At 25.4% G+C, this 22922-nt stretch overlaps 1 protein-coding gene across 50 annotated transcripts in view; it reads right to left on the bottom strand.

Annotated features, from left to right (window-relative positions):
- LOC132920136 (cell adhesion molecule Dscam2) overlaps positions 1–18273 on the bottom strand; it is a 61554-nt gene extending 43281 nt beyond the window's left edge. For 31 of the 50 annotated variants that reach the window (XM_060982276.1, XM_060982279.1, XM_060982269.1 and 28 more), the window contains exons 1-4: positions 18004–18273; positions 7251–7432; positions 5985–6123; positions 3020–3211 (exon numbers count right to left, since the gene is read on the bottom strand). In XM_060982276.1, the coding sequence (XP_060838259.1) occupies positions 3020–3211; positions 5985–6123; positions 7251–7432; positions 18004–18058 (568 nt within the window). In that variant the 5' untranslated portion in view covers positions 18059–18273. Of the gene's footprint in view, positions 1–846; positions 1012–1434; positions 1600–3019; positions 3212–3344; positions 3507–3664; positions 3827–5984; positions 6124–7250; positions 7433–18003 lie in introns of all 50 variants that reach the window. The other 19 variants (XM_060982284.1, XM_060982285.1, XM_060982297.1 and 16 more) reach the window with 5 other exon arrangements.
- Between the last annotated feature and the right edge of the window lie 4649 nt (positions 18274–22922).

Genomic DNA, 22922 nt, shown 5'->3' with positions numbered 1-22922 from the left:
TTAATAATCATAAGACAAATTGATTTTAAAATGAGTAGTGAAGAAAAAGTTCTTTGGCTACGTAGTACGTATATATAATTTTTCATAGTTAATATTGCATATTATGTATGGATTTTAGTCAGGATATTTAGACAAACGTTTGAAATAATAATTCTCATTGTGTTATGGAATCTTACAATCATTGTCATTCGTATTAAATATTGTATGAACAGTAAAAGTAGTGTCATTGTCGGCTATCCAAGCGTCCACTGAAACAAAATCGGCAACAAAACTGGGGATTTTGCATTTAACTATCGCGGTATTACCACGTATTACATATTCATTTTCGGCTTCAGTGACATAATTTTGAATTACCACTGTAAAATAATTAATACGTTTGCAAGATAATCGAAAAATAATTATGCCTACATAAAAACTACCCATTCAACGATGATAATATATTTTGGATCATATATAAGGATTACTATAATACAGACATTTAAAAAACATTATCATTTTCTAAGATTTTTCATTGATAATTTGTTTACTTTCAGTTGAATCTCTAGTATACGTTTGACCTTCACTCGTCACCCAAGATTCGACAGTAATAAAATCGGCTACAAACGACGGCACGCTACATTTTAATATAGCCGAATTTCCTCGTATTACATATTCTGTAGGCATCAACTCGGACTCATAGTTCTGATTCACAACTATTTTTAAAAACAATGAAGGATATACATATACAAAATTAAATAAAAGAGTACCTAAATAGAAAGCCGTTGGATTTCAACATGTAAGGAGTTTTTAGTATACATCAGAACGCATTACACTTATTAAATACTACGTCCAAAAATTTCTGTGTACCATATCTGTCACTTAAATAACGGTATTCTTGACCATCAGAAGATATCCAAGATTCAATTGAAACAAAATCTGTTACAAAACTAGGCACTTTGCATTTAATCACTGCAGTGTTACCAAGTATTACATATTCATCTTCGGCTCCAGTAATATAATTTTGCAATACAACTATAAAAATATAACACTTAATCCTATCAATATACGATTAAAATAAATGTAAAGTAAGTAGAAATAATCTTAGAAATAACCAATATTATTTTGTCAACTATTTTTTTTTAATTGTGATCAAAATATAACTTTTCTTCATTTTAAAACGTATAAAAACCTTTTCTAAGTCCTAACCTTATCTAATCAACAACGAACGACTATTTCAAAATAACATTATTTAAATGTATAAAATATTTCTTGTTGGTTCTTTTAAAATATATAAATATAATATATATATAAGTAAATAATATAATATTATTAGGTTTTAAAAATTTTACTTATCGAATAAAAATTTAAAGGCATGTTTTAAATGTTTATATTAAGTTTGAGGAATCGACGGATTTAGTGTATATAGTCAATTGGCCATCAAAAATCATAACCTACCATAATTGTCATTTAAATTATGATATTCTTGGCCATCAGAGGATATCCAAGAATTTACTACAACAAAATCTGCCACAAACGAAGGAATAGTGCATTTCAGTATAGCTGTATTACCACGTATTACATACTCCGTTATCACCTCCGAAGCATAGATCTGGTTAACAACTTAAGAGAAAATGAATCGATTTAACGTAAAGAAATTAGTTAAAAAAAAAAATAAATAAATAATTATTGTATGAAAATATGTTAAATAATTTAATATTATACTTTGTTCTAAAATATTCATAAAAATAATAAAACTTCAAATTGCTTAATAACTTAAAAGTAAATGATACTTTCACTAGAAATAATAAACATTTTTATATTTATCACAAAGGTACGTTCATAGCCTATATAGGGATATGATTTTAAAATTATCTCGTGTGATTTATAAAATGCTTCTGATTTTTTCTAATGAAAATACCTTGGGTATAATCTTGATGAAATGTATACTCGTTTTCTGTATTATCATTCCATGATAAAACTGTTACAAAATCGGCTACAAATGATGGTATACTGCACTTTATAATAGCTGAATTACCTCTGATAACATGTTCATTATTTACTTCTACCAAATAATTTTGCGTGACCACTGATCGTAAAAAAAAAAATAATAATATCCATATGTAGATTTTAATCGAAGCATTAACTTGGATAGTAAAATATTAAGAGATTAAAAAGTTGCGTGTAAATTACCCACGAGGGAATTTATATTAAGTGTTTGTTTGGTATATTTTGAAAAACAAAGAACGATAACCTGGAGTACGATAGGGAGTGGAAGATTTAGTAGTCGTATAATAATTTAAATTGAATGACACATATTCTCTTTGTATACACATATGGTCTAATTTGCAAATACCATCATGGATAGATTGGGTTGACATAGAGGGGAACACATTTCCGGCGTCGTCTTGCCATGATATAACAGACACAAAATCGGCAATGAAAGGCGGTATACCACATTTTAATACTACAGAATTGTCTCTAATGACATACTCCAAGCTGACATCACTTCTGTATGGTTCTTGTATCACTAAAATAATTCTTATTTATTTTATAAACTAGCAAGTAAATAATAAAATCATTCAATAAGTAATTATTAAAATCTTCATTATTAATTATAGTATATTTTATAACCGGAATACTACAGTTTTTTTTTTAAACAAATTTACTATGGGATATTGAAAAGGATTAAAAATTTTGACTCAAACATTTGCGTGTAATTAAAACCTTTAGTACCATAATCGGATGCTCCGCTTTCATTGATGTAGTAATTATTACCAGCGTCATCAATCCAAGAAATTACATTAACAAAATCTGCTACAAAAGGCGGAATACTGCATTTGAATAATAACGAATTTCCCCTGATCACATATTCTGGACTTACATCACTTCTATACGGTTCTCCGATAACTAAGATAATTTATTTTATAAACAAACCATTAATAAATGGATAGAAAAAGAAATTTGTTACAGGCACTTATAATACTAGGATGTAGGTATCAATAATCGTACAATTCACTATAAAACAATTAAATTAAAATACCATCATTATTTAATAAGTTTACGGGGTTTTCTTCGATTAATGATGGTTCGTATACATTGCCACGATTATCCTGCCAAGATACAATAGTCACGAAATCTGCGATAAATGGTGGTATGCTACATTTTAATACAACCGAGTTACCCCGTATTACGTATTCATTGTTCACTTCACTTCTGTATGGTTCTTCTATAACTAAATCGACAATATAAAATGAAGGAGTTACGCATAAATATGAGAATCTGATTTTAATAGGATTTAATTTAAAATTCATTAGGAATCTCCATATCATACTATATAATAATATATGGCCATGACCATAAAATACCATAATCTATTCCAGGGTAAAAATTGTCACCCTTATCAGTGCTCCATGATAATACAATAACAAAATCGGCGACAAATGATGGAATACCACATTTCATTACAACTGAATTGCCTTTTATCACTGGCTCTTTATTTACGTCAACTTCGTAATATTGACTTACAGCTATAGCAGAATAAATAATTAAGAAATTGTACACAGACATAATTTATTATTGGGTGTAATTGTACGAAAGATTAGATAGGAAACATTATCACTTTCAATTATAAAAGCAATTTTAATTAGATTTAAATCTATTAAATGCACACCACCAAATGTAATACCATTATCATCGCCTGGATAATATACATCTCCATTATCAGTATGCCATGATATAACGGTTAAGAAGTCTGTGACGTACGATGGAGTTTCACATTTCATAATCACAGAATTTCCACGAATCGCGTAAGCTTTATTTACATCAGTGTCATAAAACTGTGTAACAACTAGAAGAAGCAGGTTATCAGAGTAGGTAATAGATATTTTTTAAACGTATAGGGATGAAAAATTATAAACGTGTTTTGAAAGGGTGAAGAATATGCATATAAGTAGCCATTCATGTTTATTAATCCGGATACTTGACACATATATGAAGTACTTATGTCGCTGTATATTATTATTATGGAATCTAGAGCAACGTGTAGGTACACCACACAGTATAAATCATTAAATGTACACTTAAATCGACTACAACTTTGTATAATGTGTTCAATATTTGGACAAAAATCTAGGAAGAACACATTCGAACTTTTAACACATTAATCTCCCTACCGTAATCAGATCCTAGAATATATTCCGAATCTTCGGTAATCCACGATACAACATGTACAAAGTCAGATACATACGAAGGAACTTGACATTTCATTATAGCTGAATTGCCTTTAATAGCAAATTCTTTAATTACATCGATTTCGTAATTTTGTGCGACAACTAACAATACGAAACATCCATATTATAAACAATTATTATATTATTATAATAACAACCAATATATAAAATATTTTTAAAAAATCAATGGTTAAGTACTTATATCATCAGCTGTAAATAAAAAGTCAAATTAGTAATATTAAACAGAGCTTAATATATTATTATTATATATTTTATCATCAAATATACAATTTAAATTAAAACATGTAACGTACAAATAATATTTTGTTTTACTATAATTATAATTTTTTTTTAATAAAAAATACATTTTAAGTATTATGAGTAATAACTAATAAGTGTACTTTTAAATTATATTATTTATGTTTCTGCCTCTATGGCTCTATATATGAACTAGGTATATCGACTGGTTAAAGAAAAAAGCAACGTGATAAAATATTACTTGAGGCATCGTATCATTTTGTTGGTGGGTCAATTGGTAAAAAATTATGAACATAGTTTTACTTTACATGCATATAATTTATTGTATTTAAAGTTCTTATGAAATTACTCTATTAACTTAATTTATATGGCCTATATTTAATATTATTTGTTTTACGTACTTAAAATTACATACTTATATTGAATTCTGTGCTACCCCGGAATTTCGGAGTAACTACAACTTTAAATTTTCCTCGACATTTTATGATTTCGAATGTACAGATACTGGTTTTGATATAAGTTAATTAGCCAATAACTATAATTTAACTTTTATTTAGTCCCGAATGACATAACAAGAGTTATTCATTATTATATAATATACCTATATGGTTGTTTAAAACCAAAAACTTCAATTTTAATTTTTTGTTTCTAAAAAAGTCACTCTGCAGTTTCTTATTTTGTCTCCAACTAGTCGATATACGGTGTAATTAATAATCATATCATCTAATTACATTTTTAGAGTTAAAACTTTGAGAAAAAAACACGTTGTCTCATTCATATATACATATATGTATATAGGTTAATATTAATTTATATATTAAAATTATACTTGGTATATTTACTTTAAGAACACTGAATGTGTCGAAAATAACTCTGTGAATAGTTTTGGAAATGTTCCCAATTCCAGAAAACAAAAAAATAATTCATACTTATTAAGCTCTCAAAATATTAACCATAAATGTTTACTAACCTCATAAATTAATGTACAATACATTCACTGTAACGAAGACTTAAGTGTTTTAAAATACATAATAAAATACTTAATAATAGATAGAGAATAAATACTATGTTATAAATTTATAGTATAAGTATAATATGATATATACATGATGAATATGTTTCAATTTACTATACTTAGGAATATTTAATTCGTATTTTTAATATTCTCTCTGTGAAATATTTATCTTACATTTTCTCCTTCATTAAATATGTATTTAATAATCTCATACCATTAACTAAAAGAAAATTATATTTAAACAAACATATGGGTATTAAATGTGTTTGAATAATTGGATTAATTTAAAATGTTAATTTTAAAATTATTACAATTTCTTGAATTAATTAACTTACAAAAATTATTTTGTATAACATATATCCAAAATATTTTTAGGTACCTATATAATTATTAAATACTTTATTGCTGTGATACACTTATTTTATTAAACCACTTTATTTTAAATTAATTAATGACAGATAATACAAATTATTTGTTTAATAAATAAAATTTAGTTTACATACCAGCTCGAACATTTACATCCCTAGAATGTATTACACCGACACGATTTTTAGCCATACAAATATAAACTTGGGCATGTACCTCTTGCTTATAATCTTCTGCTCGAAAAGGTGGAAATACCAAATTGCCATCTCCTTTGACCTATAAAAATATTAGAAGTGTTTAAAACCAAAAACTTATAATTTTAAAAATTGTATAAAATAATTAGGCTCTCTTGAGCTGGGTAATAAATAATAATGGTAAACCACTCGATTTATCAGACAACATTGTCAAAATTAGGCAATATAACTAGTAAGTATAACAAAGATAGTTATGATAATGGCATAGTGTACATTCGTCATTTGTTTGAATTTTCACTACTTTTTTAAAAAATAAGCAACTAGTTTTGATTTAATTTTTTAGATTTTTGTGAAATTTTATGTCTTAAATCCTATTTATCACTACATTTATAACAACAGAGGCTTTTTTAAACATCCCCTATCCACACATATACATCCGACCTTCATATAAATACTCCGACACAGCCACCAATTATAATTTTTTTATACACATATATACAAACAAAAAAAATCATTTAATCTAAAACCCAGTAAAATATAATTATTACAATTTAAATTCAATAGCTGTATAAATACTATAAATATTAAAAATTAAAGTATATTACTAAGTTAAAAATGTTTGCTTGAGTATTATATAATTACCATTATCACTACGATTAGCATTGAAAACCATACTGAACAGTTAGATAATATTCGCTTCGTTAAGAATTTAAAATTTGTTGTTTAAAAATAAATTTTAAATTTTAAAAAAACGTATATTTTTAATTCAGAGAACATCATTACATGAAAGTTTACTATTTAGTTGATAATGTCAGTAGCATACTGATTTAACATGTTCAACATGGAAGAGTTAAATAATTTAGGCTAGCATCTGGGCCCAAATGCTTATTAAATTTTTATGATTTTCATATCACCACTTAATTTGAGTACCAATTAAAAAAGTATTTATACAGAAACTTGAAAATATAATTTACTTTTTAATATGAATATATTATAGCTACTATAAATCATTCTGGAATGAATACATAGGAATTATTCTGTTATTATCTTATAGCATTTTAATACTAAGGTATTTGATTGCATATAGACAAGACCATACAAGTATAAAAATAATCTCCACTACCATATATATCATTCTATTAAACACAATTTAGGTATCACTGATTGTATTATACGTTTTATAAATTATTATAGAATAAAAATTCTTACTTGTCGTAAACCAGGTACGTCTCCAACAGCAGTACCATCAGCACGTATCCAAATAATTTCAGGTCTAGGACTACCCCTAGCAGTACATTCAACAATAGCTCCAGTAGTATTTGAAAAATCCACTCGGTTTTCTGGTTCTTTGATAAACATGGGTCCCATGGTAGTATCATCTTCACACAAGACTATAAAAAACATAAAATATATAAAACAAATTAGTTTTGTGAAATAGTTCGTTTACGATGGTAGAAACAATAATTTTTTTAAATATATAATTTTAAACAAGTAATTTAGTTTTAGATTTCTTTTAATTCAATTAGTAGCTTTAAATATGGGTAATATAATTAAGACTGGATATTTTAATATGGTACGTTATTCATATATTCATTAGTCATTAGTAATATGACTCATTACTATAGTTAATAAATGAGCTCAAAGTTATTAAACTTTTTGTAATAAGCTTAGATTGATATATTTTAAACAATATCAATAATATAGAAAATTGAGCTTCGGTCAGAATCGTTTTGCACGAATGTGAAAATTTATCTTTGTATTAAAATAAAAATATTTCTTAGTAAATCCGTAACTGGTATAATCAATGCTGATATCCTGCGGAATCGAGTTGAATGAAGCGAAGTTGAGTTTCAACACTTAATCACTGTACCCTATTCCTGGTTTAAAAACATTAAATTCAATATTTTTGTAGCTATTTAACTATTTATAAGTGCTCTAAATTACGATATTAAATTTTAATTTTTAATTTTTTTTTTTTTGAGAATGATAATGTACGATGAGATATCATGAAACTTAAGAGGTTAGAAATTTAATGCTTTACAAGAAAGAGCTCATATATAATACTATAATTGTCAGTACAATGGGATATTATGATATAATTGGTATACTATAGATTACTTTTAATATGCCTTTGTTGTATTTTTAAATTTATTTCATAAGGAGGAAGTTAAATCGTAAATAATAATTTTATAATCTCGTTTTATCAAATTTTAAGTTATAACACTATTGAAATGTTTTTAAATACATTAATATATAATGACATACATTTGGTTTAACTCAACAACAAATTATTTATGATTTTATTTTTCTATGTTGCTCTTAAAACTATTCAAGGAATTATTAGGAGACACACTATAATATAATATTATTATATAACAAAATGTGTAGAAGTAAATATACTTTACAACATAAATTTGGTACCTACTGGGTGTTACAATGCAAATAATTAAATAATTTTGGTTTATGTTTACAAAACTTCGCTTAAAATTTATCAATTTATAAATAAGCAATTATGTTTAATTTATAAAATTACCTTAAAAATTAGAAGAAAAAAAATTGAAAATTTTGTCACAAAAATAATTGTATTTTATATTTTTATTTTATAAAATTATAATTATTATTTCTTAAAAATATATATATTTAACGAACTAATGAGTAATAACTAAACATATTAATGTATAATAATAAGACGACAGCAAATACTTAAAAACAAAAATTAAAAATTACAGCATTAAACTATAATAATATATCTAACCATCATCATTATTATTAAATTAAATTATTATGAACACATGTTCTTTGTATGAGGTAACAAACACATACCAATAACACGTGTTTTAAATACAAATAAACTACACTTATTCAGATCAAAAAATCGACATTTAATTTTTAAACTAGTTACAATTATTTAAGACTTCGTATTTTAAATATCTAAGTTGTAGACAAATGTGAAAGGAATTTTCTATAAATAAACAGTAGTGGTCTATGGTAGGTATAATACTATTATATATATTATGTGTGGGTGTGTGTGTTAGGATAGATCTTAAAGAAATAAGGATATTTAAATAAATATTAAGTAAATTTGGTTCCAATACCTAACCGAATAAGTTTACAATAAATTGAATATGTAGCTAATAAAATAGATTTACGCTAACCCTAATTTAAGTAAAACCATACTTAATATATATGATTTTACACACCAATTTAATTAACATATTAAAATAATTTTATTATTAAATTAGATGTAAATTATATACATATTCATTTACATTACATGAATAGATTGTTAAATTAATATTATCAAACAAATGTAGATAAAATAATAATATATATCTCAATATAATTTTCATAATTATTTCATATGTTTATATACTTTTTCAATATGAAATGGTAAAATACGTTTTATACATATTGGTTATTGCACTATTATTTCAAATAAAGTCGATAAAATAACTTAATTAAATATATAGTTTCATCTAATATCTCAAAGTTAAGTGGGTATTATTTAGTAATTTTCAAGGTTGTACTAACGTACATAAAACACGACTAATATAGAATGGACTTAGTATAAATGAACGTAAACTAAATAAGTATGTGTGGATATGATCTTAAATAATGTATCCTATATAGTCTAAAAAACTATATTGTGTGGTAATAAAAAAATAAAAAATATTCAAGGCGCAAGCATTTTTAAAATATATTTCATAAAAACATAAACCAATTATTTATTTGTACCTAAAATATTATTAATTATAATTATTTGTTCAACAGTTTCGTCAAACATTGAAATTTGATAAGGTACTACTGATAATTGGATGCAAATATTTTGGATGTTATGTTTATTATTATTATTTATAATTGTGGTCTGTGGATAATTAGCCAAGGGTTATAAAATATTGATTTATAAAATTAAACTCTTAAATTTAAAATATAGGTAAATAGATAAATAATTGATATCTTAAATTATATATTAATATTATTTTTTTATGTATCTATTATTAACTATTAAATAGTTATACACAGTAAATATAAATGATAAAAATAAATATCATTAATTATTTGAAATGATTTGATTTAATACTGTTGTTAAATTTTAGTAAATATTAATTAATTTGCAGCACATTATCATACAAATATAAAATATATAATATAATTTAATATAATTTAAGTACTCTATGTTCAATACACTTGTTACCCAAACGAGCGACAAATTAAAATGCACAATGAAGACGAATTAAATGACAACGCGCTCAGCATTGACCTCAACACTGCACTGTTCCCACGATGACAATTTTCATACACAAGCGACACACACTAGCATTACTTTCATAGTTTTTCAAGGAAAATTTCGCATTTTTTGATATTTTGAAACACGTAAATATTTTGTTTTAAAGTAAAACCATATGGACCGGATCAGGTGGAAAAAATCTAACAGGTACAAATATTATTTTCTACAGTAAGATTTTATAGGTACATTATATCAGCCACATGAGTATGTTATGTTCATGCACCGAAAAAAGAACACCTGGCTAACGCTTGATTCTCGTCACGTATACTGTGGTAGAACGCGTGTGGGTCACCTAAACATTCGAGTACTGGCAGCTGCAAAGCACTATAACATCTGTCATGGTTTAAATCTCAATGTGTTTATAACCACCGATGGAAAGAAAACTATCGAAAAGAATAATATTTTTTCTCTATCGTCGTCATAAAAAAATATACCTATATAGTACCTATTTTAAATAATTTTGCTTTAAAAAAATATAATAAGTATAGAAACAAAACAAATAAAATTAATTAAAATATATAATGCAATATACCAATCAACATAAATTACCTAAGTACCTACTACATAAGGGTACATGTTATAGGTACTACCAAATACTGAATAGGTACATATGGAAAAATTTTTAATACGGTCTAGTATATAATATATAAATTATAGTATATCTTTATGTATACAACCTATATGATAAAATAAGTCATAATATTTTTAATATTATTCACAGAATTATTCATTTTAAGTTTATATGGTATTTTAAAAATATTTATTATTATAATATTTAATATTATTAATATAATTAATGCAAAATGTTCGGAAAACATTTTTATCAACCTACTGTAATTATACTAATATTAAAATAAATGATTTTAATAGCTTTATCAAAAAACATATCACGAAATATGAAATATAGGTACTGGTGATAAAGGCTAACGAATCATTGCTCAGAAACAATGATATGTCTAATGTCATAGAATTCAAATTTTACCTACCTATAACAGTAATAACTCACTCGTTTTCAACTTCAAGACTATATTTCTAAACACAAACTGTGGCTCAAATTTCTTGAATTGTGAAATAAATTTCAAACAATGCACCGTAGAAAATAAAAAGATACATATATATTTAGCCCACTGAGACGGTATTACAATTTACAACTATTACAAGTGTATGAAGGAAGAACAAACTAAGGTTGTTCGTGGCCTGCTGCAGTATTACGCGGTACGCAGATATGCAGCTTAATATAATAAAATTATCTTATCGTGCACTGAAAAGGTCAATTTTACAACTACGAAATATAATTTGAAGTCGATATTTTTTTAATTATTAATTTTAAAATATACTACCCTAAATAATAAATTTTAATAGGTATTTTATATTACTATTTTATATTTGACTTATTATAATAGTATTACATTTTAAAATTTAAAAATGTAAAATATATATTTTAAGTATTTCATTTTATTCTATATTTAAACATCATAAATGACGTGAACTATACATTAGTATGTTACTATCATACGAGAAATTACAAATGACTGACTCACAGACTCATTTCTCCTCCCCCAGAATATCCATTGTTCCATCAAATTTGAAAGTCAAATTGTAACATGGACGGTTGTCGTAGCTAATTATTGTTATTATTTAAATGTACGTGGACGACGATATTTTGTTGGTAAAACCATTCTAAGAACAATAAACCAAGTGATTACACGAAACGCGGTCGAGCATAACATAATTTATAATCTAAATGTTAAACACAGCTATAAACGAAAGGGTTTAAACCTTTATGTTATATTTAACATTTTAGAAGTAGATTTTTCATAACAAAATATCTGCTTTTAAATTAAAATAATGCTAACTTATAACTTAACTTATTTTACTGAAAATATAATATAGGTAACTTATTGTTTGTTTATGTATAATAATAAAGTAATAATGTGGGCGGTAAATTGGTAACACACTACATTGTGCAGTGAAAGTACACTATATATCGGCTACACCACAAAAACATGATCGATTTGTTATTTGGGCGGATGCTGTTTCACGGGCAAAGTTCTTTCAGTTAAGTGTTTTTCCTCCAAAATGCGCTTGCGTAAGGAGCACAGTTTATTTACATACAGTTCTCGGTATAATACCTATACCATATTATATAGATGTATGCAATGAATAACCAGTCATCGTAACATTCCAAAACTATCTATATTTTACTTAACTTATTAAATGAAATAATTATATTCTGTTGATAAAACTTGATATTTTTTTAGATCTTTTTTTGTTTTAATCATAAGAAATAGAAGTAGGTATGAGGTTTAACATGCTATTAACTATTACAAAATTATAAATTAAAAATATTAAGTGATTATTAATTATTATATTTTTGAAAAATATTATATTAATAAGACATAAATTACCATTGTGCAAAATTAAACTGGACATAGTATAGGTGTACTATATATCTATACACTTAATACATACATTAATATACTACATTAGACTTCATAAAATTATCATGACTGAAAAAAAAATTGAATCTTCTATAAACGAGTATAATATGCAAGATTCTACAATTAATTTAAATGGAAATATAATCGTTTAAATTATTAATAAATAGGTACTTAATAAAAATACAACAAACTATATTTAATATCAATAATATGTGTCAAGTAAAAACTAAATAGATAATGGATAATAATGTATTAAATTGCATGGTGTTTTATAATATTAAACATTTGAAAGCAATACATAATAATGATAAATTACTGCATATTTTAAAAAACAATTCTACGTAGCGCAAAGCTCGGTTACAGTGGGACAAAATATTTATTAGAAATATTTAGATGGTTGACAATATTTCCCTTAATTTATTCCCTTAGGATTTAGGGACTACCCTAAATATAAGAGTGACTATTAGAGAAACTATACTTACAAAATAAATTATAAACTTTTTATACACTCATATTTGTCATTTTAATAAATACCAATAATTAAGGTGCATTATACATATGCTTATAAAAAGATACCTATGTAAAAAGTAAAAAGAAATTTTACCTACCTCAAAGATTAAAATATATAAAACAATAGATAAAACAAAATGCAGTATGAATGAAACATATTATGAGTTTCTAGGAAAATTGTATAAAATTAATAAAATACTTCTATATTCAGAAAATACATCGTGTTTTCTTGTTTTCCATAAATCGTATTAAATAAAGAAAAAACAAAAATTGTATTCGTCGTGCAGTATAGAAACATTTAATAATGTTTTTGATGAGTTTTCAATTAAATTAGTAAGCATAACTAATTAAAAGTAAATAAACCCTTATAATTTTGTCTTATGAGTACAAAAATATCCAATACATTCATGGTTTCTCTTAGACTGTGGCAATTCATGCCGATTTCCGTCGCGTTTCGTCTGCCACATTTTCCGTATTCTTCAAAATTAACTAGCTTAGGTTATTAATTGAGTGCTTTAATTGAGGAGATAGGGTGAAGTTCTTTTTATTTTTAAAAATATTTATGCGTAGGTAGCTTTTCGAATATGAGTAATATATGGCATTTAAATATTCAGGTACTTTTGTATAGTAGCAGATCTAGGATTCTTTTTGAGACTCTACATTTTTTATACTAATTTTATAAACACAATATTTAGGATTTGATATTAGGCCTTACAAATACAATGAAACTGTCATAGGAGGGAGACTCGAACCCCCCTTGAATCCACCGCTGCTTTTGCGCACTCCTTATAATTTTTTTCCGAATCAAGCACATAATCTAACGCGTTTCTAACCGTGCTAATACTTTCAAAATCACCGATTTTCTATTGATTTTTAATGGTACAAGGCTAATAGACAACGGAACATATTTAATAAATAAAACAAACACGATAGAATACAACGTAAGAAGGTAATTTACGTACAAGCTATATTATAGTGACCAATACGTTATGAATAAAACACCATGGTAAAAACTAGCTTTATGAAATATATCCTTAAAATATTTTCATCCATTAATATAATAAATTAACTAAATAGATTAAATAAAGATAAATAAATAGATAAATAAATAAATAAATAGGTTAGAATTTAATAAATAAAATCAATAATTATTCATTAGGTATAAAGCATTTGTTAAACATTTATTTACGCATCAGTTATTGCAGTTAAAAAGTAAGAAATTTCCATGTTGGCAGATCAAAATTGTAAACTAATATTGGTATTTTACACGTTGAATAATATGATTATAACATTTATAACTGTATATTATATGCTGGAAAATATATCCCGGATATGTAACAACGTCCGCCTGCAAAGGAAATACGAGATACCATTCCGAGTCGACTACGTTTCATTTGTTATTTAAAAATATTCAAATACCTCGCCAGGAATAACGGAAATCAAAAATAGGTTCTCACGATTTAATAAATTATTATTAAAATTATTATTTAATAAAAATATTGGAAACGTCGATATATAGTTCGGGCACGTGCACAATCAGAGATTTACTCGGCGTAAAGGACACTGCTGTTGAGTGCTCGCAGTATTGTTTAGACGGCAACAGGATTTCAGTGGTTGCTATAGAAACGCGGAGGCCCAATGAACCCGCATGTGCTGCCAGACAGGGTTGTAGGACGAGTAGAAGGCGCAGTTACGTTAAAAGCGTAGATCGATGAGAAGGATACATACGTAACACTAATATTTAAAAATTATTTTTGACATCATACGCACTTTTATTCTTTTTGTTTTAACTACAAGCCATTAATTCAAAATTATTGTGAATATTGCCTCTATACAATTTCATTTTTAGAAATTTGGTCATACACACTCGTATTTATTTTTTTAAAACACAGCACATTATTATAATACAAAAGTTATTTATTTCGTTAGACATCAATTAATTGTAATTTATAATATTATCTCACTATCATGTTAATATGAATTTTAACTATAATTTAGTAATACTATTATATTAACAATTATATGACACTGTCCAGTAATTATAGTTCAATAAATTTAATCATTCATGATTCATCCAATTTATTGATTAAATTAAACTTGTTCAATACCGGACGTAATGACTGGAGTAATGTATTAAAAACTCAACAATTTGAAATATCGGGTTAGTATAATTTTATTAATCCGAATATTTACATTCGGAAAAAAATTAAGCAATAAAAAAACAAAATGATTTATGATGTCTGATCGAATTAAATATATAAACAGAAATGCGTTTCTCATTTAAGAGACCAATAAGATTAATTTTATTTCAATAATTATTCGAAATAAATACAATTAATAATGTTATCTAAACGAGTATCTACATTACATATTGAAATATTTAATCCACTATTTAGAAAATGAATTTTTTTTTGAAATTATAACATAAGTTATGACTGCCTAAATTATTTTCAAAAATAAAGCACAAAACATTTTTATAGTTTTTAATTTTTTATATTTTGGTTAATGAAGAAGGACATGTTTTTATTACGAGTATTTTTAGATTGACACTTGTATAATAATAGGTATAACTATATATTATTTATTAAAAATCGGTCTTTTTCAAAAATACATATATTTATACTATTTATTTTACACTAGGTAATTGGTATATACTCGTAATACATTTTTATATTTTTATATTTATAATGTAAACTGATTACCTACCTATCAGAAAAATCATTTTTATTTTAAAATCAAATTCCATTAAAATCCTGTAGAAAAATATTAATTAATTATTAATTATAAATATAATGACATAGGTAGTTATTTACTTTTAGTTAGATCCAGAATTACATTTGATAATATATAATACATTTAATATTTTTAAAAATATAAATATACATACTTATTTAAATAGTTTACAAAAAGTATTTAAGTCCATTTTAAATATAGATATAGTTGACAGTCGTGTGTCGTGTATTATATCTATAGCCTGGTTTCATAATTTAAACATACAGCTTACTTTTAAAAAAAAAATTTAAAAAGCCTAGGTATACAATACGTATAACTGAGATATTACTTGATGGTAATCCTTATTAGATAAAGGTTATAAAAAAATCGGCTTGATAATTTAATTCATTAATAATAAGTTGTAGTAGACTACCAATATAACGCCAATAAGATAAATATCCTTTGAATGTTTATAGTCAATAGGTATTTAATATTTGAAGTCTAAAAACCCAAAAAATATTAAATTATTATAAAAAAATGCTATCATCTACTAGAAAAAACTATTTGTACCTATAGAGTGGTAAATGTTATTTGATATTAGTTTTTTTTTTTAATAGCTACACAACTATAGAGAAGTCAAATTCTATCTAATCTAACTCGAGTTATTGAGATCATAGCAAGATAACAAACAATAATAAATACGCGAATAAATGACAGGGATGTCATAAAAATAAATATGTTTCTTGAAAATCATGGACGATTAACATACATTAATAACCAGAGTAATTAAATTCTTATTATATTTATATAATAATACGAGATGCATATACATTGTTATAAAACCACTGAATGAAATATGAATTATACCATATTTATCTGATTCATAATACAATACACTATAATATACCGATATAATATTTATATAAAGGTCTTATTACAATTAATTATAGTCTTAAAAAATGAATAAATAACAAATAGATAATTAAACATTTTTTTTTTAATCGGTAGATAAATATTCGGATCACTCTTTAAATAATTGTTTTTCATTTAGATAATTATATATTATTTAGTTACTAGATCATTCAAAATTTATTTCAATATTTCAGCATAGTTTAAAAAAATATACACAGATTTTCAAAAGAAAAATATTTCAATTTTTTTTTATATCTCGTTTTTAATAAAGCAGAATTAAAATTCTAGTCGAAATTAATTATTTATAGTCAATTGTGGTTTAAATGCATTAAAGGTAAAATTAGATTTATATAAATATGTACAATAGCCATTATGAATGGTAGTACGAATACAGCGAGTTAATGTGTAAAAAACTAAGAAATAGTGCTTACCAGTTTAATATTAAGATTCTTCAGATACCTATATATTTATTTTGAAATCCGACGAAGGGAGTAACTATATAGTAAGAATCCACAAATGTCTACTGCGACTGTGATGTGCATTAGAACAGAACGCCCCCATTTCGACAATGTTCATGACTCATTCAGTCATTCGTTCACCCCCGTTCATATTACGTACAAAAGAGACTTCCTGTTAGTACGGGCGTAAAAAAATTAAATCAAAATATTTTATTTTACTCATTTACCAACGCCGGATGGCACTAAAAGTTTTTGTAACAAGAGTAGGTAGTCGATTACAGTACGTAAGTATACGTCAAAAGATAGATAGGTACATTCCAAAATTTGTAAATACTTATTTTCAGGTTTAATCGATGATACCAGAAAAATGTTTAAGATTATCACTGTGCCGGTACCACTAATATCTATATGTACTTACATTTACGAAATATTACGAATTTACGATACCTATAAGGTTCAATATGACATAACATTAGTACTTATATATTAAATGCCGAATATATAAGTGCTTAGGTAGACTAAGTTACTATATACAAATATACAATAGAATATTGATTGTTGACTCGCGTTTGCATTCTAGTCAATAGACAATATACACAAATACTGTCGAGTGTTGACACTAATAACAAAGTAAAACTCACCCTTTGTGGCAAACGTAAAGATAAGGGCCAGCAGAAGCTTTCCGCAAAACCCCATCTTAAGGTCTCTGCGCGCCACTCGAGTCGAGCCGGCAACTTCGACACAAAACGAAAATCCGATAGAGTTTACAGAATCGAAAAACGCACAACAATATGTAATTATATTATGAAGAAAAACAATAACATACACCACACAAGGGAAGCGCGCAGGACACAAAACAGCAGGAACGCGAGACACCGCGAACACCAAAACACGGACTGCCGGTAAGAAGGCTCAAGGCACTACCACTATGTTCGAGCGGCGGGCGCGGTGACGATCGGGTTCGCAGTGTGGCCACCAGCGCGATGAATGTTTACACATTTTTATTTTGTATGATATAATATTATTAATTAAATGAATAGATAAAATGAATAAAATATGCCTTGTTTGAAGTTTGAACTTTAGTTAGCATTACATATTAATTACTACGCGTCTATCGTTCTATGCGTATTGCGTATGTATAATATTGTTGAGTATATTTTACGATTTTTACGTTAATAACGACGTATATATTCTTATAGATCAGTTACATCCCAAGGTACAAGGTAGTCGGTAGGTACCTAGTTATCCTAGTTGGATAATATTATTATGGGTATAAATTATATAGTAATATGATCTAAACGACTATGCGTGTCGCATTAATCCGTATATATAAAATTATGTTATAGGTATAGGTAGTAATTTATTTTGAAAAAATCCAAGCAATAATGGCAATTTCATACGTTTTAATCATATTGAATATTGAAAATATTTACTAAATAACAATGTTGGATGTAAATTTCAAAGATCAACTATTCAACTCATGTCTGTCATGATTTAAAGTTAATGTATAATATGTATGTGGTATTATGGTAGGTATGGATAACGTAATCTATAAATACAAATTCATGAGTTTTTCAACAGCACTTGTAGGAGTCAGTTATACTTATAATATTATGATACAAATTTAAAATTTATTTTACAAGTTTACAACTAATAATAATTAAGCGATAGTAAAATTATTCTTGATTACTGATTGAATTAGATATTAGTAGATAGTTACCTAAATACCCATTTAACAATGGAATATGATTAATTTCTCTAGCTAGTTTTATCATACTTATAAATTGCATTTATTTAAACATAAATATTATTTTATCTATTTTTATAGTGCTGACGATCACAATTAATTTTTACTTTAAATTATTTATAGAAATGTATTTAGTTTCCAATTGATACTTTTACAATTGTATAAACTTTAATCATCCGTTAATTCACTGTCCGTAGAGGTTTTTTCCCAACGGCCAACGAGACTTAAAAACTAAACATACATACCAATTATGTATTGCTCATACGATTTCAGCTATACTATTTGTATCGTAGGTATCCATTCATACATAATTTAACAGGGGTGATACCTTGAATATTAATTGGTAGCGCATGTTTAATGTTACCATTAAGGTACCTATCTATATAGTTACCTATAACTACTATACGTATTATGCTTTTACTACATGCCGTGTCTACAATACGTCTTGTTTTTGCTGCCAAGTCTAAGTTTACCAAACTATTGTAATTTTAGTACCTACACAGAATATAATTCTGTATAGTAATATTTAAAGATGACTACATATAAAATATAATATATGTATATATCGAATATTCATTATTAGTATAATAACGTTAGACAACTGTTGTAGTTCAACATTTCGATTTTTGATTATTATGTCTGCTGAAAACTTATCTGCTATTTGCTATAACTTTTTAACAATATATCCACGGCTAGGGTGATTCTTTAATGTTTAATCAAACAACATTCATTATATTTCAAAATATAATTAAATTTTTTTTAAATATTTTTCTTATATCATTTATAGTTGAAATAAAACAATATTTATTATATTTTTGATTGTTATAATTTTTAAGTATTTTACTTTTTTGAGTGACATTATACATTTTTAAATACATATTTTGAAGCAGAATATTTTTTTGTGAATTCCTATACATACAAATAGAAATTAGAACAAAATTGCATGTTATTACGCTCACCTAAACTTTAAATATCTACTTATAATTCAAGAACCACTTATCCTAATTTCGATTTTAGATTCTGTGCAAAGCTATATGAATGTATTAATTTTACAATGATGTGTGTGTGTGTGTTTATATATCTATACACGATAAGTATTAAGTAGTCAAAATAGATTGATTTTATTTTCAACTTTGAAGATGGTTTTGGATAATAAATTGAATCTAGTTTGTACTTTAGAAAGATCAAAATTAAAAATTCAGTTTACTTTTTTTATAATCGGAAAAACAAACAAAAAATTAAAGAAGATCGAGAATTTTTTTGTTTTTACTCAGTTTTTGATTAAATTAATTTCTTTTTTTGTTATAGCTCGAATACGAATAACCACAGAAATTTGACATTTTCATTGTGAATATATATTATCATTTTCTATGTATGGAATAATTTAAAAAATATTTTAACATTTATGAGCTATATTAATTGACACTTGATTTTTTTTTTTTATAAATGTTAATAAAAAATGCTGTGAATATGCTGCACATGTGTAAAATGCTTGAATATTTAATATAAGGTTTCTAATAAGTGGTTAATTTCCTAATTAAAAACTGTCAACAATTCATAGTCGCAATATTTCTTATAAACAATTAAATTTAGAACTTTGACACAATTCAAAAAAATCTCAAAAATTATTATAAATTCTTTTGTAGTTATATAAAATCATGAACAATTTCTATTTAGTATTTATACCAAAGAAGGTTCTTAATATTTTTTGTATCCTTTATTAAAATATCATTTATACTGAAAAGTCAAATACATTTTTTTCACCATTCGAAATCTTTGAATTTAAAATTGTTATGACAACTGGAGATATTTACCCAAATAATAACTATCTCTTCCAAACGAATAATTTTGAAATTTTCACCAAATATTTATAATAAACATTATACATAATATAATTTTCAAAGTATTTTATATTAACCTACAGTATAGAACATCATGCGTCGATTACCCACACTAATTGGGACCTACTCGCACTAATTGGAACCTAATTAGGGGGTGCGGACAATCGAATAATGATTAAAAATTAAATTAAAAAACTTATGTACTATTTAGTATTTATGTATAACGTATGAATAACGTATTAATATATGAATAGGTGATATATTGTTAAAAGTACGTAGTATATTTAGTATAATTAATTTAAATTGAAAATTGAAAAATATATTATACTATAATACATAATACAAAAGTAAAATGCATCCACTTTTGTATTTATTAAAATAATAATCAAATATCAATTTTTTTTTTACACTTTCATTGACCTTTTTTTTTTTACTGCTAAATAAATTAGCCTTTATTCTTTTTAATAATAAAAGTTCGGTTGAATTACACTCTGGTTGTTGTTCATACCATTGGATTGCTGACTACAATGCTGTAAAGGCTTTACTAGGAGTAGTATCCTGGATTAGTATAACTTTCCACGTCTTTACATTAATTTTCAATTTCAGAAGACAGTGCTGATTAATTATGTTTACGAATCAACTAAGTATACATTCTATATATTAAAGTGAGTCGTAGTCGGTAATAAAATAATTTCACATCTCATAATATGTTTATATACTAGGTGATTTTTTGAGTATGCTCACCCAATTTTTATGCTTAAATTATGCATAAATTAAAATTCTGATTTTTGGAATTTTTAAATGTAATTAAAGGCGATATTTTTGAGTACCTATAGATTTTTCACAATATTTAAAGAATATCCTGTGGTGATACCAACTTTGGTTTTTCAAATGAGATAATATAATATATATAATAATAAATATATATATATATATTAAAGAAAAATGTGAATCAGGTAATTTTTCTGAAAATGTTGACGTATTGTAATCGAAATTTGAACGAAAACTCTACTTGAGTGGCCTGCTCTATATGCCATGCGTATATTAAAAAAAATTGAAATAACGCCACTGCATCAATTACCTATAAATATTAGCATTGAATATTGATTATATAATATATAAATATATAAATATATATTCAATGATAATATGTACTATGTACAATATATAATCAATAATATTAGAACATAAGTAATTATAAATTAATAAGGTTTAGCCTTATCTAGTGGTGGATTTAGCGTCAGGCAAAGTAGGCATTTGCCTAGGGTGGCAAATTTTTAGGGACGGACATTTTAGGCCAATATTTTATTGAGAATACTAGGTTTTTTTTATTTTCTAATGCAGGGTGATTACTCAGAAGGATGGCAAATAAAACTGTTTAATATTTAAGTATAATATATTATTCTTGTTAATATAACTAACATTTCTTCTTTATTTTATAATTCATAACAATAAGCGTCCAAGTAAATTATCGAACGACTGCCAGAAAGTATCTATTATCTAAATACTAACCATAGATAACATATTTCGTTATTTTGTTTTTTTTACTAATTCGTAAAAAATATTAATAATCGGTCGTGGGTCGTTCAATCGCACGGCGTACACACTACACGCACAATACATGCATATATGATATATTTTATACGCATACGAGTGATGATCGGTTCGTATTGGAAGGATAATATAATTATAAGCCAGTCACTGTGAATATTTTTATATAATATATTCGTACGTACTAAAAGCAAGACGCAAACAAATTTAATAGTTTATTTTTTTACATTATTTGTATGTTGTATAATAAAATGTATGAATTTTTAAGTTTGATTATTTGCTATTGTTTTTTATAATAATTTGATTTAAATTTGATTGAACACGTTAGTTTGTTGAAGGAACTTAATTACTTTTTTTTATTATTTAATATTTATAAATGGTAGGTATATCCAATAAAATAAACTACTCTAAATAGTTAATA

This window comes from Rhopalosiphum padi, chromosome 2 (assembly GCF_020882245.1).
Source record: "Rhopalosiphum padi isolate XX-2018 chromosome 2, ASM2088224v1, whole genome shotgun sequence".
Lineage (NCBI taxonomy): Eukaryota > Metazoa > Arthropoda > Insecta > Hemiptera > Aphididae > Rhopalosiphum > Rhopalosiphum padi.
This window is presented reverse-complemented; position numbering and strand designations above follow the sequence as displayed.